The 18,633-nt window shown below is 43.2% G+C and overlaps 1 protein-coding gene across 2 annotated transcripts in view; it reads left to right on the top strand.

The window, feature by feature from the left end:
- The window catches only part of PPM1H (protein phosphatase, Mg2+/Mn2+ dependent 1H), a 72,283-nt gene extending 54,280 nt beyond the window's left edge, over nt 1-18,003 (top strand). The window contains exons 7-9 of one of the 2 annotated variants that reach the window (XM_031553490.1): nt 595-702; nt 7,184-7,335; nt 13,070-18,003. In XM_031553490.1, the coding sequence (XP_031409350.1) occupies nt 595-702; nt 7,184-7,335; nt 13,070-13,217 (408 nt within the window). In that variant the 3' untranslated portion in view covers nt 13,218-18,003. The other variant, XM_031553494.1, reaches the window with a different exon arrangement.
- Nucleotides 18,004-18,633: the final 630 nt, after the last annotated feature.

Raw genomic sequence — 18,633 nt, 5'->3', positions numbered from 1 at the left:
CAGTGAGCCACAGAGTCAGTGGTCACTGGCACCATCACCTGTGTGGTCTTGCAGTTCCTGTGCTCTGTGTATTCAGCAGCTGACCTTTGGCATTTTTCCTTGGTGGAGAGAATATGTGGCAATATGTCAAAAGGAGGGAGCCTCAGGTTTCTTAAGTGAGTAATTAGGCTTCTAGTTCTTTTTACAATACTTACTTTGTACAAATAGTATAATTTGCTGAAGGAGTGCTCTCACTGACTGATATGGAACAGCCAGGTGACTGTCACATATCGGTTCCACATAGTTTCATACCTCACAGGTGGTCATATTCTAAGGTGAACGTATGCATACTGAAATCTGAACAATTACAAAATAAGAAATGGAGATACCGTGAGTGTGAATTTTATAAGTTGATTAGCTATGTTAAATCTTAAGCTCCTGGGAGAATGAGGGAAATTCATCCCTAACTGCAACAGTTTATAGAGTATCAGAAAATAATTAAAATTGGAAAAGACCTCTAAGATCATGTAGTCCAACTGTCAAATAGGAATGTTATCTCTTTCCATCTTGACACAGTGTTTGTAACAGTTTTTGACCCCATCTCTTTATTTCTAGGCTCGGGTTATGGCAACAATTGGCGTGACTCGAGGACTGGGAGACCATGACCTGAAGGTTCACGACTCCAATATCTACATCAAACCTTTCCTATCCTCATCTCCTGAGGTAAAACTGCCAAGATTCAACGACCTCATTTGTGGAAGAGAAACAAATGTACTTATTGTGCTTATTTGTTCTTCCCAAATCTGACTCCATTCTGATTGCGGCTCCATCCAGGTAACATGCTGCACTTCCCAAAGGTGTTTGTGGGGTGACACCTGAAGTTAGTAACATCCTTGGAATAGGAATGTTATGAATTCCCCAGCTGTTTGCCTTCCTCCAGTTGATCCTTATCCCAGCCAGAGCATTGATGTTTTCTTTCCCTAGTCGTTGGCTACCACATATCCTCACCATTCAGTGTGACCATCTCTCCCCATTTTCATGTGCCCTTTGAGGCCTGGATCATGCCTTCACAGAAGCAGAGATAAATCTGCCTTCTCCAAAAGGGGGCATTGGATGTCTTCCACAGTAGCATGCATGCTGCTTTAGGCAGAGGGTACCAAATCTAACTGCTAGGTAGGAAAATGCCAAGAGCACGTTGGAAGAGTGCTTTATGCTTCCGTCTGGGTGCCTCTTCACATCTTGTGCTTAATCTTTTATGCTGATTTTGTGCAAAGCCCAAATAATGGTAGAAGTGGCACTGCGCATTTCCAGATGATAGCATGAAGAGGAGATTGTGTGATATTTATTATGAGGGAGTAGTGAACTTGCTACTTACCTGTTTGGGAACCGGTTTTAAATGCTTCCATCATTTTGACTTGCAACCAATTCCAAGTTTTAATCACCATGGAACTTGCAGAGAAAGATATATAGGCTTCTAAAGGGGGTTGCAGGTTTTTTTGTGCATCAAGAAACATGCAAACTTTTTACTCTGTGGCTTTATTTGTCTTCCTACATCTGAGAACAGATACATATTCTATATAAAATATTAAGCAAAAGCATGCCATCCTGAAAAGAGGAGGCTTTACTGCCATAGCCCAATTGCCATTGACAGCTGGCTTTCTGTTGTTTTAACCATACCCAGTACCTGACTTTGAATTTGTTGCTTGCTACAGCAATAAATAAAGCACATTGTGACCTACTGTAGGGTAGCTGCTTTAGCAGGGGAGTCAGACTCGATGATCTCTTGAGGTCCCTTCCAGCCCCTGCGATTCTGTGATTCTGTAATGCAAGAGAATGAAAATACACAAATGACATAACACTGTTAGGAAGGAAGAAGATGATTTAATTGACCTTGCTTACAACATCTTTGAGACTTGAAAATTAGAAAGAAATGCTGAGAGTTTCTGGTCCTGGATAAAAGGAGGAAATCCAGAGATAGCCCCTTCTTCACTTTTCCTTGCTATCAGTCTGGTCCCTTCCCTCCCCCCCTTCAAGTGTGTGGAGTCCATCACTTGGGACCTGCTGCTGTTCTCTGCCAGGCAGGCAGCAGCTCTGCCCTCATCACTTCGATGGTTTTGTTTAGCGCCAGTGAAATGATGCAATTTTACCTATTTATTTTTCTGTCTGGCATGCTGAGACGCACTGTTTCTGGGGTATGTAATAGCTGCAGCGCAGTATCTCAGCAGTATCATCTCTGCCAATTGCTGCTGTTGTATTTGTCTGTGCATATAAACCAATGCCTCTCATGGGCTTTTCTAATTTGTGTGTAGTGTGTGTGTGTGTGCACGCGTTCAAATTCGGAATATGGCATTCAGTTCCTATGCTATCCATGTTTCTGGATCTCTTAACTGCATTATTAAAGGGAAGCAAAATTGTTTGTGTTTCCGTGTTCCCTATTCAGCTAAATTCAGCAAAAATCTACTAGGGCAACAGGAGTAAAGACAGAGCACCAGCCACCTTGATTTAGAGACATCGGAAAAGAGGAAAGAAGAAAGAACTAACCACACAACTTGAATTATATTAGGAAGTAACATATGCTCTGACTTGCTTGCCACTGAACCTCTTTTTCTTAGCCATCTCTTCCTTCTCTTCCCAGAGAGGCCCCCAGTACTTTATCTCCTCACATTTTTCTCCATCTTCTTCTGTTCATATGTGGACACCGTTTGCAGAAACCAGCACTAAGAAAAGTCTTTATGCTGCCATCTGGGAAACCTGGCACTTGGAAGCAAGCGCAGTGGCCTCGGGCAGCAGTTACATTTAGCCTTTAGTGCAGCATTGGATTTTGAATCCTCTTTCTAGAGGTAGGGAAGCACAATGTCTGGTTTCCAGACCTAGAAAAGGGGAAGCACAGGAAGTGAAGGCACACAGTGAGTCGTGACATGGGGAGAATCCAAGCCTGGCTTCTGTTTCCGTGCTGTAATGACAGTGTCCTTTCCAAATCTGGGGGAAAGGTGTTTTTTTTTTACTGCTGTGTGACAAAATTCTGGTATAGTCTGTCGACCAAAATTTGTCTGAAGGAAAGGTAAGCGTCCCTGCGACTGCATCCAAAATAGAGAGAGAAGTAATTTGGGAGTGGTGTGAATTTACACTTTGATAGAGTGCCAGGCTATGGGAGGAGAAGTCATGTAGCCAAGACTGACAAATGTAATCAGGATTCAGTGGCTCAGCTGTTTTGAGATTAGATATGGAGGACTTCTGCAGGTTGGTGAGCTCTAGAGAATTGAGCCTTTTATAATGAACTGGAGAAGCACAAAGCAGGCAAGCCATGGCTGAGGCTCTCTGGCATGGAATTAAATATTTATTTTTCATAATGGAACAGCTCATTTGAAAGCTTTCAGCAGGAAATTCTGCGTTTTAAGGCTCAGCAAGGGCCTTCTTGTTGCAGCTGTGAAGCAGAATTTCATCCTGAAATTTTTCAAGCAACAGCTCAGCTCAGCTCAGCTATTCAGTGGAAGCAGTGTGGCTCTGACAAAGTACTTGGTCTTTGCTGGCAATGAACCCAACGTCACCTGGCAGAGCAAATGATAAGAGAGTAACCAAGGAGAATTTTTCCCTTTTCAAATGCGTTAGTGAAATCTTTCTGACAACTTCACAAATATGTCAGAGGAGACTGTTTTAGATTCACATCTGCCTTCTGGAGAAATCTTGGGGAATTACAGCATTTAAAGGAATGAGCAAGGCAAGGACTTCGAGAAGTACTATTTGATCAAAGGGAGTCAAGGTGGTTCAAGGAAGCAAACATCACGCTTTAGTAGATTCAAGTCCTTCAGGGGTATGTCTACTAGAGAATTAAACAAATAAAAATGCAGTAGATGATCTTGCCTGAGCACTTTGATTTCCAAAAAAGAGAAAACATTTGAGAAACTGTTCTGCATCACAGGTTATTAATATAAAAAGATATGAAGCTGTAGACTAAGTGGAAAGTTGGCACAGTCTACTGGAAATTGGCTATAGGGCAGGAAACAAAGGGTGGCAGTAAAAAGCTAAAAGGAGATTAATTGGTGAGTGCTGCAGGGAGTAGTGTTGGGACCCGCTTTTTATTATTTACATATAAATTACTTGGAGGGTGGTATTGAAAGATCTCGTCATTTGCCAGTGGAGCTGCTCTGGATAGCGCTGCACATAAAAAGGGACAATACAATTAAGAAGGGGTTTAATTTATTGAAGAGGCTGGGTTGATCAGTGCAGGCAACTGAATGCGAACTGTTGTTTGGTTTGGATTCTGCCTGGCAGGCAGCTTGGGAGCACCTCAGATGGCTGCAGTCTCCTGTGCCAGTTCACTGGGAATAGTTTGCACACCACAGGGACTCACATTGGCCGCCTCCTAGAAACAAAGCTGGCAAGCAGGTCTTAGTGCCTTTGCAGAGCTGGTGCCATCCTTGACCTGAGCCAAATGCAGGTTTTGTCCAGTGGGTAGATCTGTTTTTGAGATATGAATATAAAACCTGCCCACCTGCTCTTTCACTGCTTGCCTAGAGCAATTTTCTCAGTGCTTCTGATTTCATGTAGGTGGGCAATATTGGAAAGAAATATCCAGAATGAAGAAAGGCATTAAGTGGCAAACTGCTTGATGTGTGTTCAGAAAGGTGTCATGGGTGACTGCGGGCCTTGGTGGTGTGCATCCAGTGCTAAATTTCAGCAGAGATATCTGTTAGTACCAGTCAAGAAACATCTAGTGTAACCCAACTCTTAATGTCATGGGTGTTTGTGCTGTCAAGGTGGTACTGCTTCCTATATTCTGATTGCTGACGTCAAATCATAGAATCATAGAATCATAGAATGGTCTGTGTTGGAAGGGACCTCAAGGATCATCAAGCTCTAACCTCCCCACCATAGGCAGGGCCATCAACCTCCACATTTAATACAAGACCAGAATGAATGAGTTAACAGGTCAGCTGCTCCACATCAAGTCAGATGGTAGTACAAGTATGGTGACCATACTGGAAGCCTTCAGTGGGTGTCCTGTTGCTCCACAGATGTTAAAGAATGATGTTTGCTGGATTGGTTTGAAAGGAACTGGGAGAATCCTAGGGAGTTGGTGGCAAAGCTTTGTGAAGAGTAGAAGCTGGCTTGCTTCTGCACCTGCAAGTTAACCTGAGCCTTCAATAGGCAGGAATCTTGCCTGAAGTTGACCCACATTGTTTTCTGTCACCTTGGCATTCTGTTTTCCATTAAAGCTCACCCTGCTTTACCTTTTTCTCACTGGCGCTCCTTTCTGGATGTGCTCAGTTCACAAAGCTTTCACCATTAGGAAATCCTAGCTTGTACTCAAATTACCTGTAAGAACAGTAGTTGTGGAGTATGCAGGTTTTGTTTTGTGTTGTTTTCAGATTTTTGGGGAGAATATGTACTCTTGGTAACGTAATCTGCTTCTGGTGTTGGCCTAGAGTGGTGCTACACCAGCGCTGAGGAGAAGGCTCTTGTGGCTTAACGTATGCTTTGCCTGGGTGGGTGAGCCATTGTGGGTGTATTTTTTCTAGTGACAGTGTTAGAAGCCTGTTTGTATGAGATGCTTGCTGCTGAGCAGATGCCTGAGCTTTAGCTGTGATGCTATCTGAAATACTTGCCTGTACCTAGGAGAGCTGACCAGAGTGTGCAGTGCACTTCTGGTCACTGTGGTGGCCAGCTTGCCCCCTGTGCACACTAATTTTCCAGGTGGAATTCTGGGCTCTGACAGTAGAACGGAACTCTGGGAGATGGGAGCAGTGGCAACTTCTGCCTTTTGTGTAGCAGACCTGAAAGGAGTTCTGTGCTGCATATAAGGATCCCTGTTCCCTCTCAATCTGAATAAGGCGATGTGCTCTAATTAAGAGAGTATCTTGCCTTAACTTTAATCTTCTCCAAAGTCCTTTCTCAGCCGCTACCTTAGATAATGAAGTGAGGTTACATTTTACAAATAACCTTCTTGTGCTTTTGAGTGAAAGGCGAACAAGTGAGGATTAGCAGTGAGGTCGAGATGATTGTTTCCTCAGAGCTGCTTGCAGTCCCTTAAAATCATAATTATGTTAAAAGGTCCAGGCATTTTATGTGCATTTCCTGCTCCTGAGGAGAGAGTGCACCAGGAGGGAGAACAGAACAGCTCGGTGTCTGCTCGCTGTGCCGAGCGCTTGTCCCAAACACATTTTTTGCAGTCAGTGAAGGCTGGTCCATGCAGATCTTTTCCTCCTGTCTGCCTCACCAAGGTTGCCACGCTGCTTTCAATCTGGTGTTGTTGCTGTGGTGGTTAAAGTGCTCCATGGTGGCTGCGTGAAGGCTCCCCGCTGCTGCCTGGGATCTGCAGGGGCTAGTGGTGTGTCCACTGGAATGCAGCATGTGCTGGAAGGACAGTTATGTCCACCAAAAGGCTCACTTTAAAACATTCCCGATGACATATGCTCATGTTTGGGCTCAGCTAGCAGTTTCTGGGTCATCGGCCTTTGCTGCCAGCTTTCTCCATCTCACAGGGACAGGGCCGTGGGTGGCACTGCAGGCTGGGCCTCACGCCATGCTGACAGCCATGGTCGACCTGACTGTGGTGGTGAAGCCAGCAGGCATTGCAAGAAAACAGTATTGTGAGAATATGCTTGGGGGTTCTCTTCTGTGCCAATCTAGAATAGGTCTCTACCCGCTTTAAAGATACTCATAATTGAGCAGGTAAAGAGTTTCTCTTCATTTCGTGGAACTGTTTGCTTGCTCAGGCATAATTCCTAAGTGCAGTGCATGCTTTGGGTCTAGAGAGGCAAATGAGATGCCTTCTCTTATGTAGACATTTCCAAATGTGTACAGTTTATTTGGCAGAGTTAAATGGATCTGGACAAATGATGAAAACAATTATTTTTGAATACTTTATTAGAAAATATCAAAAATTTATCAAATAAATTATTCAGCCTCCATTTGACTAGCCCTGCCAGCAAGAGGGAAGAGCTCTGCATACAGAACCAGGCTGGCTTTGATCAGTGCTGGCAGCACAGAGCCGTGCAGCCCAGCTCAGCAACGCTTACACCCATTCTGAGTGGGTCAGTTCAGGGCTGAGCTGGGCCAGGAGGAGCTGCAGGCTGGAGAGCAGGGCTGCGGGAGATGGATTTCAGCGCCTTGACCAATCTGCTATCTCAGAGCCAGCTCAGCAACAATTCACAAACAGATTTGGCAGTTTCCTCCTTCATGAACGCTTTTTTGTGTGTTTTAGGTAAGAGTGTATGACCTACTGCAGTATGAGCATGGGCCGGATGATGTTCTGATCCTAGCTACAGATGGACTCTGGGATGTGCTGTTAAATGAAGAAGTGGCAGAAGCTGTCACTAACTTCCTGCCAAACTGTGACCCTGATGATCCCCACAGGTTTGTGTTCATCCCTTGGCTTTCCAGCTTCTCTGAAATTAAGAATGCTTTTTGGTAACATATGATATGGGTAACATTCAGCAAACTTGCATGTTTTTATACAGCAGAGAGAGTCTGTATAGCAAGTGTGTTTTTTTCTGTTATAACTCAGATATACCTGCCTTCAGAGGAAAGTTGTGGGATCATGGTATCTTGGCACAAGATCCATTTTGTGTGCTGTAGTAGATTCTGTAGAAACCATAGGAGATTGAAGACACAGAAGAACATGACAACAGGTCTCCAGCAGTCACAGGATTCCACCTAGCTCTCCCTTGGATAGTCTTTTAACACTAAAGAGTTGTTTCTTGCTGGGACCTTAGCAGCATCTCTCTCCCTCTGTGTGTATGGATAAATACAACACAGTGTGGGTGCTACTCATTGCAAGTCACACTGTGGCCTTTGAAACCATGTGCAGTAGTGGATGCTCAGTGCCTGCCAGCTGCCAAATGGCTGTGGTGACAAAATGGGTGCAGAGTTTGATTCTGTTTCAAGTTGCTGGATTCTGTTTATTTCAAAATGATCCTTTTCATTTTCCCATGTTTACCTCCTCTTACTTGGTCAGCTTCTCTCTTTAAAGTACACCATCAAGGAAACAAAATCTTCCCAAACAACTAACTAGTGTACCGCAGTGGGTTGGTTTGCCTGTCTGCTGCTGAGTTCACTGTGCCTGTTTGTCACTGTGAACTAAAGCATCATGCTAGAGATCAGAAGTCTTTCACTTCTAAAATGAGAATGATGAAAGGGAAATAGCTTTATCCTTCTCTAGAAAGTGTTCCAAAAGGAAAAGCCTTTCAGAACGCAGGTTTGGATGGCCTTGGTTGTCTTCTGCCCTCTCATTGGGCTGAGAGTGGGGGAAGAGAGCCCTTGGATCACCCCAGTTGGCCTATAGAAAGCGGCGTTTGGGAGATAAGCACTGGGATATTTCAGCAGGCAAGTGTAGAACATGTAGGATTGTTTCACTCACTTGAATTAATGTTCCAGTTTCAGTTGTTCAGATGTTGCAGCTCCTGAGGGTAAACCAGTCGCAAAATGCTTTGTGTTTTTAATATTTCTGAGAGGGCATTTTCATGAGGTCAGCTCTGTTCTCCATCAGCAAACAAGGAAGACAACGAGTGGATACAGACACCCTGGCAGCCACTTGGGATTTACAGTGACAGGCACTCCGAAGCAAATCACAAGCAGTATGTTCTTATCCGGACACTTAGAAGCGTGGAATGCAAAATAACATTTTGCTGCAAGCACTCAGTTGTCAGGTGAATGGGTGATGAGCATGAAGCTGAAACTGCAGTACTTTGACCTTCCTTCCTCCTTGCCCTGAAGAGGAGATTGGGCACTAATGACAACCAAGGCCTTCTCTAATTCAGCAAGGCATGAAAGTTCCTCTGCCCTCCATCTGAGGGAGATCAGGCAAGGGGCACTTCCAGGGCACCTGGCACTGTGCTGTGCAGATAGGCTGTTCAGTAGGAGGGGACCCACCCAATCAACTTCCCGTTATACCCTGGTACCACTCAGAGGTGGTAGGGAGATTTTTCTGCACCCCTGGCTGTCCTCCTGCAAAGACAGCTGGTATAATGTAAAGCCTCTGCCTCACTCTGTCTCCATTCTCATCTAGTAATTGGGAAAGGTTGGCTCATCCTACCATCTGGCCTGGTCCTACCTGTTCATTGTGAATACAGTGTGAATGCACTGGGTCGGTCTTGTTCCTTCTGGTGTTCCCAGCGCTGGTGATAATCAATGCTATTGTTGCAGTAGAAATAGGAATTATTTTTTCAATCTTTTTTGCTTGCTGGGTGAATGATCTTTCATCCATTATAAGTAAAATACCAAGAAATCAGAGACTAAAAGAAAAATATTTTCTTAGATGTAGACTTATTTGTGCTAGTTTGGCCCCAGTAAGTGTGGGAGATTAGTCCTGTTTGTAGCAGTGTAACGCACTCTAGAATTGAGCCTGCTATATTATGAGTTAGAGCAAACACATTTATTAGTGTTTGACCTACAGATCTGTGAATGGACATCTGAATTGAAAATTAATTTGTTCTTTTAAGTAACTTTGTCCCAGGTCATTTAGAGGCTTACAAATAGTGGCACCAAGACATTTTGCATGCCAGCTTGCAAAAGGTAATTAGAACAGTCCCTCGTATAGTTTACAGTGATATTTATGAAAATTACCTTTGTGAAATTGCTATTTGGTTATAAAGAATATTTAAAGGGTTTAAAGTACTATGTGAGAGGTCTTATATAATTACTTCAGTGGTCCAAATAAGGTATAACTAATGACTATACAATAGCATTGCACCTCAGACTATGGAGTTGTGTTAATTCCTCTCACTAGTCAGTGACAGGAGAATTGTGTTTGCAGTGTTATCAGTGTTGCATTTAGAGGAAATGTTATCCCACAGAATGTCAAGTTCTGTGATGGGTGCATCTGGAGTCTGTGATGAGGTGAGCAGCTGGAAATGTAAAATCTCTAGGGATGTAGAAAACTTGTCAAAATGGAAGAGAGTTGCCCCATGGGCTTCTGCAGAGTTGTGAAGAACCTACCTGTTGGAGCGGACCCTGCATCCATCTGACCCAGTAGCCTACTTATTCCCTGACAGCAGCATACTTGGGGGGGAAAAAAAAAAAAGGAAGATTTTAGGGCTGCAGAGCACTTATCTGTTATGTAATCAGCTCTTTGAGGGAACAACATCCCTCCCATTTGAATTAGGAGTCGTTTTACAGCCTGATGGATAACAGCTTATAGCCCTTGGGAAAGCCCCTGGGACTCTTTCCTGTTGATATTTACTGTCAGAACTATGAGTGTTTGTTACCCACAGAAAAACATCTTTGAATCCTGTCAGATGTAACATGTGCCTGGGCATCTCCAAGTGCAGAGGGAGTGAAGCTGGTTCTGTCTTCAGCCAGCCATGCAGACACAACCCCAGGGGATCTGGGCAATGAGTGATAAGAACAGACATGATGAGAGTGCGATTTCTCTGTGAGGGCTGGGCAATTCTTTGATGGAGTGAAGAAGCTGAGCTTGAGTTGGATTTCTTTACTAGCTCAGTTCAGACAGGAGCATGAAGGGGACCCTGAGCAAAGAGAACGGAGTAATGACACACATTACATGACAGATGTTTTTCATACATCTGTCTGCAGAAGTATGAAGATGAAGAAGAGCGTGGATGTTGACCATTTCCTTCAGCTGCACCTGCTTATACACTGACCTTGGGAGTCTTGTGCTTCTCCTCCTCCCTCCCATCTTTTTTCATCCCCTCTCACACTCTCCTTCACCCTTGTGGAGATTTACGAGGGTGCTGGGAAGCTGCTTTGCCCCTGCTGAGTGTGAGGGGATGAAAAGCTGCTCAAACAGTAGCAAGTTGCCCCTGCTGTCACCATTTCTCCTGCAGTACTTTCACTGATCAATACTGAAAGCTTGAGCAGGAGAAAATAGATATATATTCTTAAAACACAGAAGTTGTATTCCAGCAAGACTGTTCATTAGGAGGAAGTGGGTACTTTAAAACTACTTCAGCAGTTCTCTAATGCTGTCTTGACAGCTGAATCCCAAGTTCACAGCGCTGGAGAATAAAAGCACTCGATAATGGACTGCTGCTGCTGTTCATCTCCAGGTACACGAAACTCACCCCATCTCAGTGCCAAGTTGAACAGCATTGCTCCAATTCAGCTCTGTGCTAGGAAAGGAACGTGTTACCTTGCTGCTGCTTTCACCTGTTCCTTTTCCTCTGCTTCAGTGTGCTGCTTTTCTTGTGTATTTCAGTCTGCCTACGAGAGATTTCTGGTTTATTAGACTTTTTTTTTAATCTTGCCCTATCCAAACATTAAGCAGCAAATCATTATGCAATAAAGAGCAATACGCATGCCTTTGTACTCTTTAGATGTGGGGAGCTCTTGTTAATTAGAAAAGAAGCAATGCAAAGTTCTCTGCCGGGATGGTGGGTGTTTGCTTCTATTAAGTTCTGACAGTAGCAGAGAAGCCCTTGAAAAAGATGTTCTTAGCCAAAATTCTTTTAGCATTCATGCTGTGAATGAATGCTTCAGTTTCTCGCTTACCATGTGAAGTCCTTCTATTCTTTAGCCCTGCATCTGATTTGGGGATTTGGGAAATGAGGAATGCAAGTATGTTTGTTTTTTTCCCTTAGGAAACAAAGTTTTCTGTTGTTATTAGGACAGTATGATTGGTTTCTTGTCACCTCCTGCTGTTATATCTCAAGGTCTTCGATGCGGATGATCTTGGAACCTGCAGAGAGTGCGTGCACACATGTGCACAAGTGTCTGTGTGCAAGTTTGCGCCTTGAGTGGTGCAGAATGACCCTTAAACCCTTCTCCAACCGCTAAAAGTAAATCTGATGTCAAAGCTAGAAGGATCTGGAAAGTTTACCACTCTTGTCTGTACCATTGGAAGCAGGTAGTGCATTGCCTCTGTAGAATGTTATTTGGACTTAACATCAAACCTTCTATGCAGTGAAATGTTGGTTTATTTACAGTGAATATAACTCCTTAGTAGAGAAAATAAATTTCTCTGTTCCTGATTCAAAGGAGACTTTTAAGCTTAGGAACCAAAATTGTAGCAGTAAAACATAATAAACTGGGTATTTTTCACCTAGGAGAGCAAATGGGTAGCAGATACATTTAATAACTCATTCTTTGGTGAAAAGAATGGGATTTCTGGGATTGGAACAATCCTTGGATCTCAATTAATACACACCTTTTTTTCTGTCCACTGCTTCTGATCAATGCAGATACTGTTCTGTCCTGTGCCTCAGGCAGATCTGGACTGATCACTTCTGTCCCAGGATCCTCCATAGAAAAGGGGGTCTTGAAATGCCAACCTTTCTTGTCCTGCCTGCTTTCTGTGAATTACAGAAGTGCCTTTGCTTCTGATTATCTGGGCTTTATAGAGGGCTTTATAGAGAGCCCCTCATCCTATTAGAGGCTGATAATTAAGCTTTAAATAAAATACAGGCAGGTACAATATTGAACTGTTGTTTTATTTTCCTTGTGAGTCTCTTAACTGATTATTTTTATTAGTGAAAAAGCTGTACTCCACCCAGCCAAATTCGAAACATATCAGGCAGGTGTTGGGTTGAGAATTGACTGGAATAGTTGTTCATCCATAATGAGATTTCTTTCAGCAGAAACTTCCGAATCGGCACACAGATGTGTTGATCTAGTAACAGCAGGCAAAGGGATATGGGAGAACATATCTGATCAATATTGCATTGGGATTGGAAGGATTACTCAATTAGGACTTACTGCTTGTTTTCCAATCACTTGCTTCGTTACAGTGTCCCTCCAAGGTGAGTAGGCCTGTATTCACCTTCAGTGTTCCAGCCTACAGGCATATAGAGCTCAGTAAATGAGTGGTGTTATTTTGTGTCCTTGATTCTTCAAACCACTCCTAGAAACTTAATTTGCTAAAGGAAGTGTTTTAATATTTTCTGAAAACCGGTAAAGTTGAGCACCCAAAATGACTGGTCACCTTCTGACATTCGATTGCTATGAAATACCTCGAGATTCTGAGATAAAAGCTGTTAGGGAATGACAGACAATTGCTTTGTGGGAAGATGATCATTAACATTTATGTGTTTCTCAAATGCTGAGTGACTTGTCCTTGTACCTCACAAACGTCCATCTCGCAGGCTTTCCTCACAAGGCTAGCGCATGGTACCAGCTGTCTTCTGCCTTCCCCCAGGTACACGCTGGCGGCGCAGGACCTGGTGATGCGAGCCCGGGGAGTGCTGAAGGACCGGGGCTGGCGAATATCCAACGACAGGCTGGGCTCTGGAGACGACATTTCTGTCTACGTCATTCCTTTAATACATGGGAACAAGCAGTCGTGAAAGTAGCATCGAGAGTGGTTATGGAAAGGGGATCTTTTGGGGAAGGGCCTGTAAGAGACGATGTGTTTTGGATGATCTGACCAGGACGTCTCCAATTGATGTAGTCTATTTATAGCTAATGCTGGAGGGGTATTTTTCTGCCTGAAAGATAGGGCTCTGCACATAGACTATATATGATTACAGATAACCCTTAAGATTACAACTCCCCTGTAGTAAAGGTTTTGGTGCTTAATGGGAATGAGATCAAAATGCTGCTAGCATATTGTGGATTCTGTCATCCCTCCAGGTAAAGACCTGAAGTAAGAATTAATTTTTTTCAGTTTGCCATGTAGCTTGGAAGAGCCATTTCAATTGTGAAAGTAGAAGTGAGTATCAGAAGCCAAGGAGGCTCCTGAAGTCTAACCTGAAATATTCAGAGCAGTGACTTGGATCACATCTCATTTAAAAATACTTTTATACATATAAATGAGATTCAAGAGTTTTCTTCTTCCGAAAAGTTGCTTTCATGACTTGCCTATGGACAACTGCAAACTGATGTAATCCTTTGAATCCCCATTTCTTCCCTCTGGTCTCTTCTTCAGTAGATTATATTCCTGTATTTTAGTAGGAAAACTGAAATTGTTTTTTGTGTGACTATGCCTGTTTACTGCAGCTAAAACAGCCACCTACAAAATTGTCCAGGAGAAATAGGTCACAGTCCTGTATTATGAGATCTGTTCAGGTATGAAGAATTATTTGTCAAGACTCCCTGTTGTGTGTATACCATGCTTATACAGAGCGAGCAAGCTTGGCATTATGTGATGTCTACCTGGAGGTTCTGGTTCCTTTGGGATCAGAGATTTTCATTCTTTGAATGGTTCTGTCTGCCTTGTCCTGTTGGAAGGATCCCTGAACACACTGAACCTCAACTGAGGAAAAGTTCTACATTTATTTGGGCTCCTGAGTGTATTTTCAGCTGGATTTCTACTTGAAGTGATGATATTGTTCTGGTTACCGGTTAAGATACTCAGATGGTGATCTATTTAAGAATGATTTCACCTTTTGGTTCAGCATACCTTTGCCTGCTTGACTTGGTGATGAGAAGGTGACAGTTAATAACTTCACATCCTCTTGGTTGTTGAGGACTGTGGCTGAGGATCAGATGATCACTGTGATAGTTACGGCTAGCTTCATCAGCTTTTTCTTAGCAGTGCTAAGTCAGTTTAAACAAAGAAAATCCAAGGACATTGTCAGAGTACAAGCAATAGTCCAAGAGAGTAACAACTGAGCAAATCCGCAGCTTGACTTGGCTGCCTGTTCTGTGGGCAGACAGCTCTTCACTTTACTGGCCGCAATTAAAAATTAAATAAATCCAAAGGTTCTCATTTATAGGCAGATGTGTCAGCTGGGAGGTTAGATTCAGCCTCTATTGTCCCAGACCTCATTCTTTTGGAGCTGCTAATCTGACTTGTACATAAAAACTACTTCTTGGATAGCCAGAAGACAGGGAGCTGGGCTAACTGTGGAGCACTGACTAGGCACCTCAAAGATGTTTTATCCTTTCTAAAGGAGAAACTGCCAGCTCTAAGGGCAGGATACTGTGTCCTTGGTGTTCCTGGAGATGCGCAGACTTTCTCCTGAACAAGAGCGGCCTAGAGCTTGCCAGTTCTGTAATTTATAACGTGCTATATAAACAAAGTACAGTGCTGTTTGGTATAGCAGCCCAGATGCTTTATTTGATTGCATCCAAAGTACATGTGCAACATTCTCAGTAGATTTAAAATGCCCTTTCTCTAATTTCTAGACCCAGTAGGAGTTTCAGATTGAGATGAGCCAACACAGAGTGTGTAATGGCTCAGACATGCGTCCAACTGAGTGATTTCAGTCTGAGAACTGTTCCATGCGTTCCCCACTGCCTGCGTGTGATAAAGCAGTGCAGAACACTGGTGTTTTATGTTCTAGAGCTCCAGATCAGTCATACATCTGATTAGGTGTTGCCATGCTTTATCTGTTTGTTCCTTTTTGTTTTTCTCCCTTTCCTTCTTCTTCTTTGTGCACCTAGGTGAAGAGAGATTTGCAGGTTTGAAGTCTATAGTATTTTTCTCATGGTCCCACATATGTTTCAAAGTTCAACCAAGAGATCTTTTTGTGCTCTTTTTTTCTTACTTTTTTTTTTTAATTATTATTATTGTTTTGCCTAATAAACTTGTCAACATGCTTTTTGTGCTCTGTGTAACTCCTGTTGTCTCTTTGCAAATCCATTTGTGTAGTTCTTTCTTTAATGGGGAAACTGATGGCAATTCCTCTGAAGTCACATGAACAGCAATGAAGCTGATGCTTGCTGTGACCAACTTCAATCCTGAGTCAAATATTTTTGTGCCCATGTATTGTTAGTCTTCGTTATTTAGTATCATGGGGTCAACAAACATACCAGTCATTATGAAACCACTGAGTACAATGGGGTTGAATGAATTTCCAGTGCAATATTTGCCAAAATATAAAAGTGAAATTTCAAGGCAATGGAAATATCCTCTTTCAGAGGTGTTTTTAAACGCACCCTGAGAGTGATGGGGCAGCAGAGCAACTTGGTGGGACCAAACTCACTGATAAGTTGTCAGAGCAAAACCTGGCGGGCAGTGGTACGGCTCTGTGCATCAGCCTCCAGTGTCTGTTGTTCATCTGAGGTGCTGCCATCAGTCAGCCTGCTTCCCAGCAACTGCTGTGCCCACCCAGGTCACGCTGTGTCAGCTGTGAGCCCTTCTGGAAAGGGCAGAGGTGCAGCATCAACAATTAATATCAATTAGTATCAACTCTGAACATTTTCAAGAGTAATAAAAAGCTTCCTACTCAGCTGTATGTGACTGAAACCGTGCTGTGATGTTTTTTGTTTTGCTTGTTTACAAAGTATTTACTCGTTTACAGGCTTACCTACTGTGAGTGGCTCTGGTACGTCTGTGATTCACTGCTTTGGTGCCTGGGCTGTCACTTCTGTCCGCTTTCATTTGGGGCTTCTTACATACCTGCACTGTGCTCTGCTTCACGGCATGGTACATACACGCACCAAGGCGCCATACAAATAGGAAGCAGGAGCCATGAGCTGGGGAGATACCATGTGTGAAGCAAGGATAACAAAGCATTTCCTATTCTCTTCATAATATGCATTATTTGAGGAGTCTTAGCATTAGAAATCACTGGTGAAAGAGAGGAGTTGTGACCCACAGTACACAGCACACCTTTCAGTTGGGCGTGGGATGGATGCAGCACCTCCACTGCTCCATGCAGCCCTTCAGTTAGGAGCAGCACCAACTCCAAAGTTTAGATCCCAGGCACATTACCTTAGTCACTGCCTGATCCTGGCGGCACTGTGGCTTTTTGTCTAGTGAAATTCTGTTAGCAACCAATGTTGTTTCAGCATTAGCAGTAAGGAACTTCAGTCCTGGTTACCTCTGTCTTAGTAGGTAGTGCTCGCCATGCCAGAATGTAGGTAGGTTATCATTTCTTGGACAAGAGCAAGGAAAGGAAGCTCTTGTAGTTCAGAGCAGTGGGCAGTACTGTTAACACTGCCTTCTGGTGCCTGATGCAGTCCAATTTCTAGAAGAGTCCTTAAAATTCTATGAGCAGCTTCTGCCATTCTCCTGTGAATACTGTTGCAGAGGGAAGTACAGCTGTGTCACAGCTTTCTGTCTCACACTACAGCCTGAAGTCATCTTTGCTTAACTTGATGAGGACAGTAGTTCGAAATTTCAGCCACATCTAAAGCGAGGCACACAACTGTCTCTTGCTAAATTAATGCAATGATGCTTCCTTTATGAACACAGAAGTCTGTTGTCTAAGAGGGCTAATCTTCAACGTCCTCATGCTGGAGAGAGAAACTGGTTTTAATGTAAGGAATTTGAAAGAGCGACAGGGCTGACAACTAAAGAAAAGCAGTCCCAGTTTGCTATCAACAGTGAATTTCCATGTTGGAGTTGCTTCCATGTTGAAGTACAACAGGGAGGTCTCTGAGGTGTGGTAGGTGCTGTGCCTCCTGGATAGTTTTGAAGAACTAAGAACTACACTTGATGTTTTGACTTTGAGCTTTTAGGTTTTAAAGAACACTACATGCTCCAAGCAAATCCGCTGCGTTCCTTCCTGCCTCAGCATTCCACTTCCTTTTATTTTTTGAAACATTTTGTGCAAACGATTTCAACACTTGTATCAAACATAAGTTTGCAAACTATATGGAATTGTCCTTCCAACATTCTTGGTGTGTAAATAGTTTTCCTCCATGTGTCTGAGACGAAGATACAGTGATGTGGCTGCCATAGACAGAGAGACCAAACAATGCTGTAACTGTGCTGCTGTATTTCTACCTGTGATGTACTTGAAGGAGGATGCCCTTGTCCGCCTCCACCCTCATTATTATTTTTTCTTTTCTTTCTTTTTTTTTCTTTCTTTTTTTTTTGACTGTTGCTGGTGATGTTGTTTCATAGGTATCTTATTTTGGTTTGGTTTGTTTTTTAATAGCTGACACTTTTTTTTTTCCTTCATTGGACAAGTCATCTTATTTGGAGACCCGTAAAACTGTCCAGGTTCTGTATGTCTTGAAGAACAGTGGAGCTTCTGGAGGAAGATGTTTTGGACCAATGTACTTACGTTTTGTGACTGTGAAATGTTAATCTTTTTGTAACCTAAGAACAAAAAAATGTTTGGTAAAGGGATATATTTTGTGTTTTTTGAAACTTTTCAGTGCAATGAAAAAAAAAAAGAGGAGGATGCTGAAGAAGTGTATGCGCAAAATTTTAAATAAAATTTTAAATTATATATATACACATCTACATCTATAACCATTATTATTCTGACTACGTCATGAAGACTATCTGAGTCTCTGTGTATTAATAGAGCAATACAGATCAGCAGAACACTGTTTTACCAGTGAAGGATCGTAGAATCATAGAATCATTAAGGTTGGAAGAGACCACTAAGACCATTGAGTCCAACCACCAACCCACCACCAGCACACCCACTAACCATGTCCCTCAGTGTCACACCTACACGTTTATTGATTATTTCCCTGGACGGTAACTCCACCACCTCCCTGGGCAGCCTGTGCCACTCTGAGAAAAACTTTTTCTTAATATCCAATCTGAACCTCCCCTGGCACAAGTTTAAGTCATTCCCTTTTGTCCTATCACTGGTTATGCAGGAGAAGAGGCTGGCCGCCACCTCATCACCAGGCAATTACAGAGAGCGATAAGATCTCCCCTGAGCCTCCTCTTTTCCAGACTGAACAGTCCCAGTTTCCTCACCCACTCCCCACAAGACTTGTGTACCAGACCCTTCTCAGCTTCACTGCCCTTCCCTAGACAAGCTCCAGGGCCTTGATGTCTTCCTCGCAGTGAGATGCTGAGGGGAAGTCTCACACTTAATTAATTCAGCAAAGTGAGTCCCCATGAGG

Source organism: Meleagris gallopavo, chromosome 1 (assembly GCF_000146605.3).
Source record: "Meleagris gallopavo isolate NT-WF06-2002-E0010 breed Aviagen turkey brand Nicholas breeding stock chromosome 1, Turkey_5.1, whole genome shotgun sequence".
Classification (NCBI taxonomy): domain Eukaryota; kingdom Metazoa; phylum Chordata; class Aves; order Galliformes; family Phasianidae; genus Meleagris; species Meleagris gallopavo.
The sequence above is the reverse complement of the archived record's forward strand: the minus strand, read 5'-3'. Positions and strand labels throughout refer to the sequence as shown.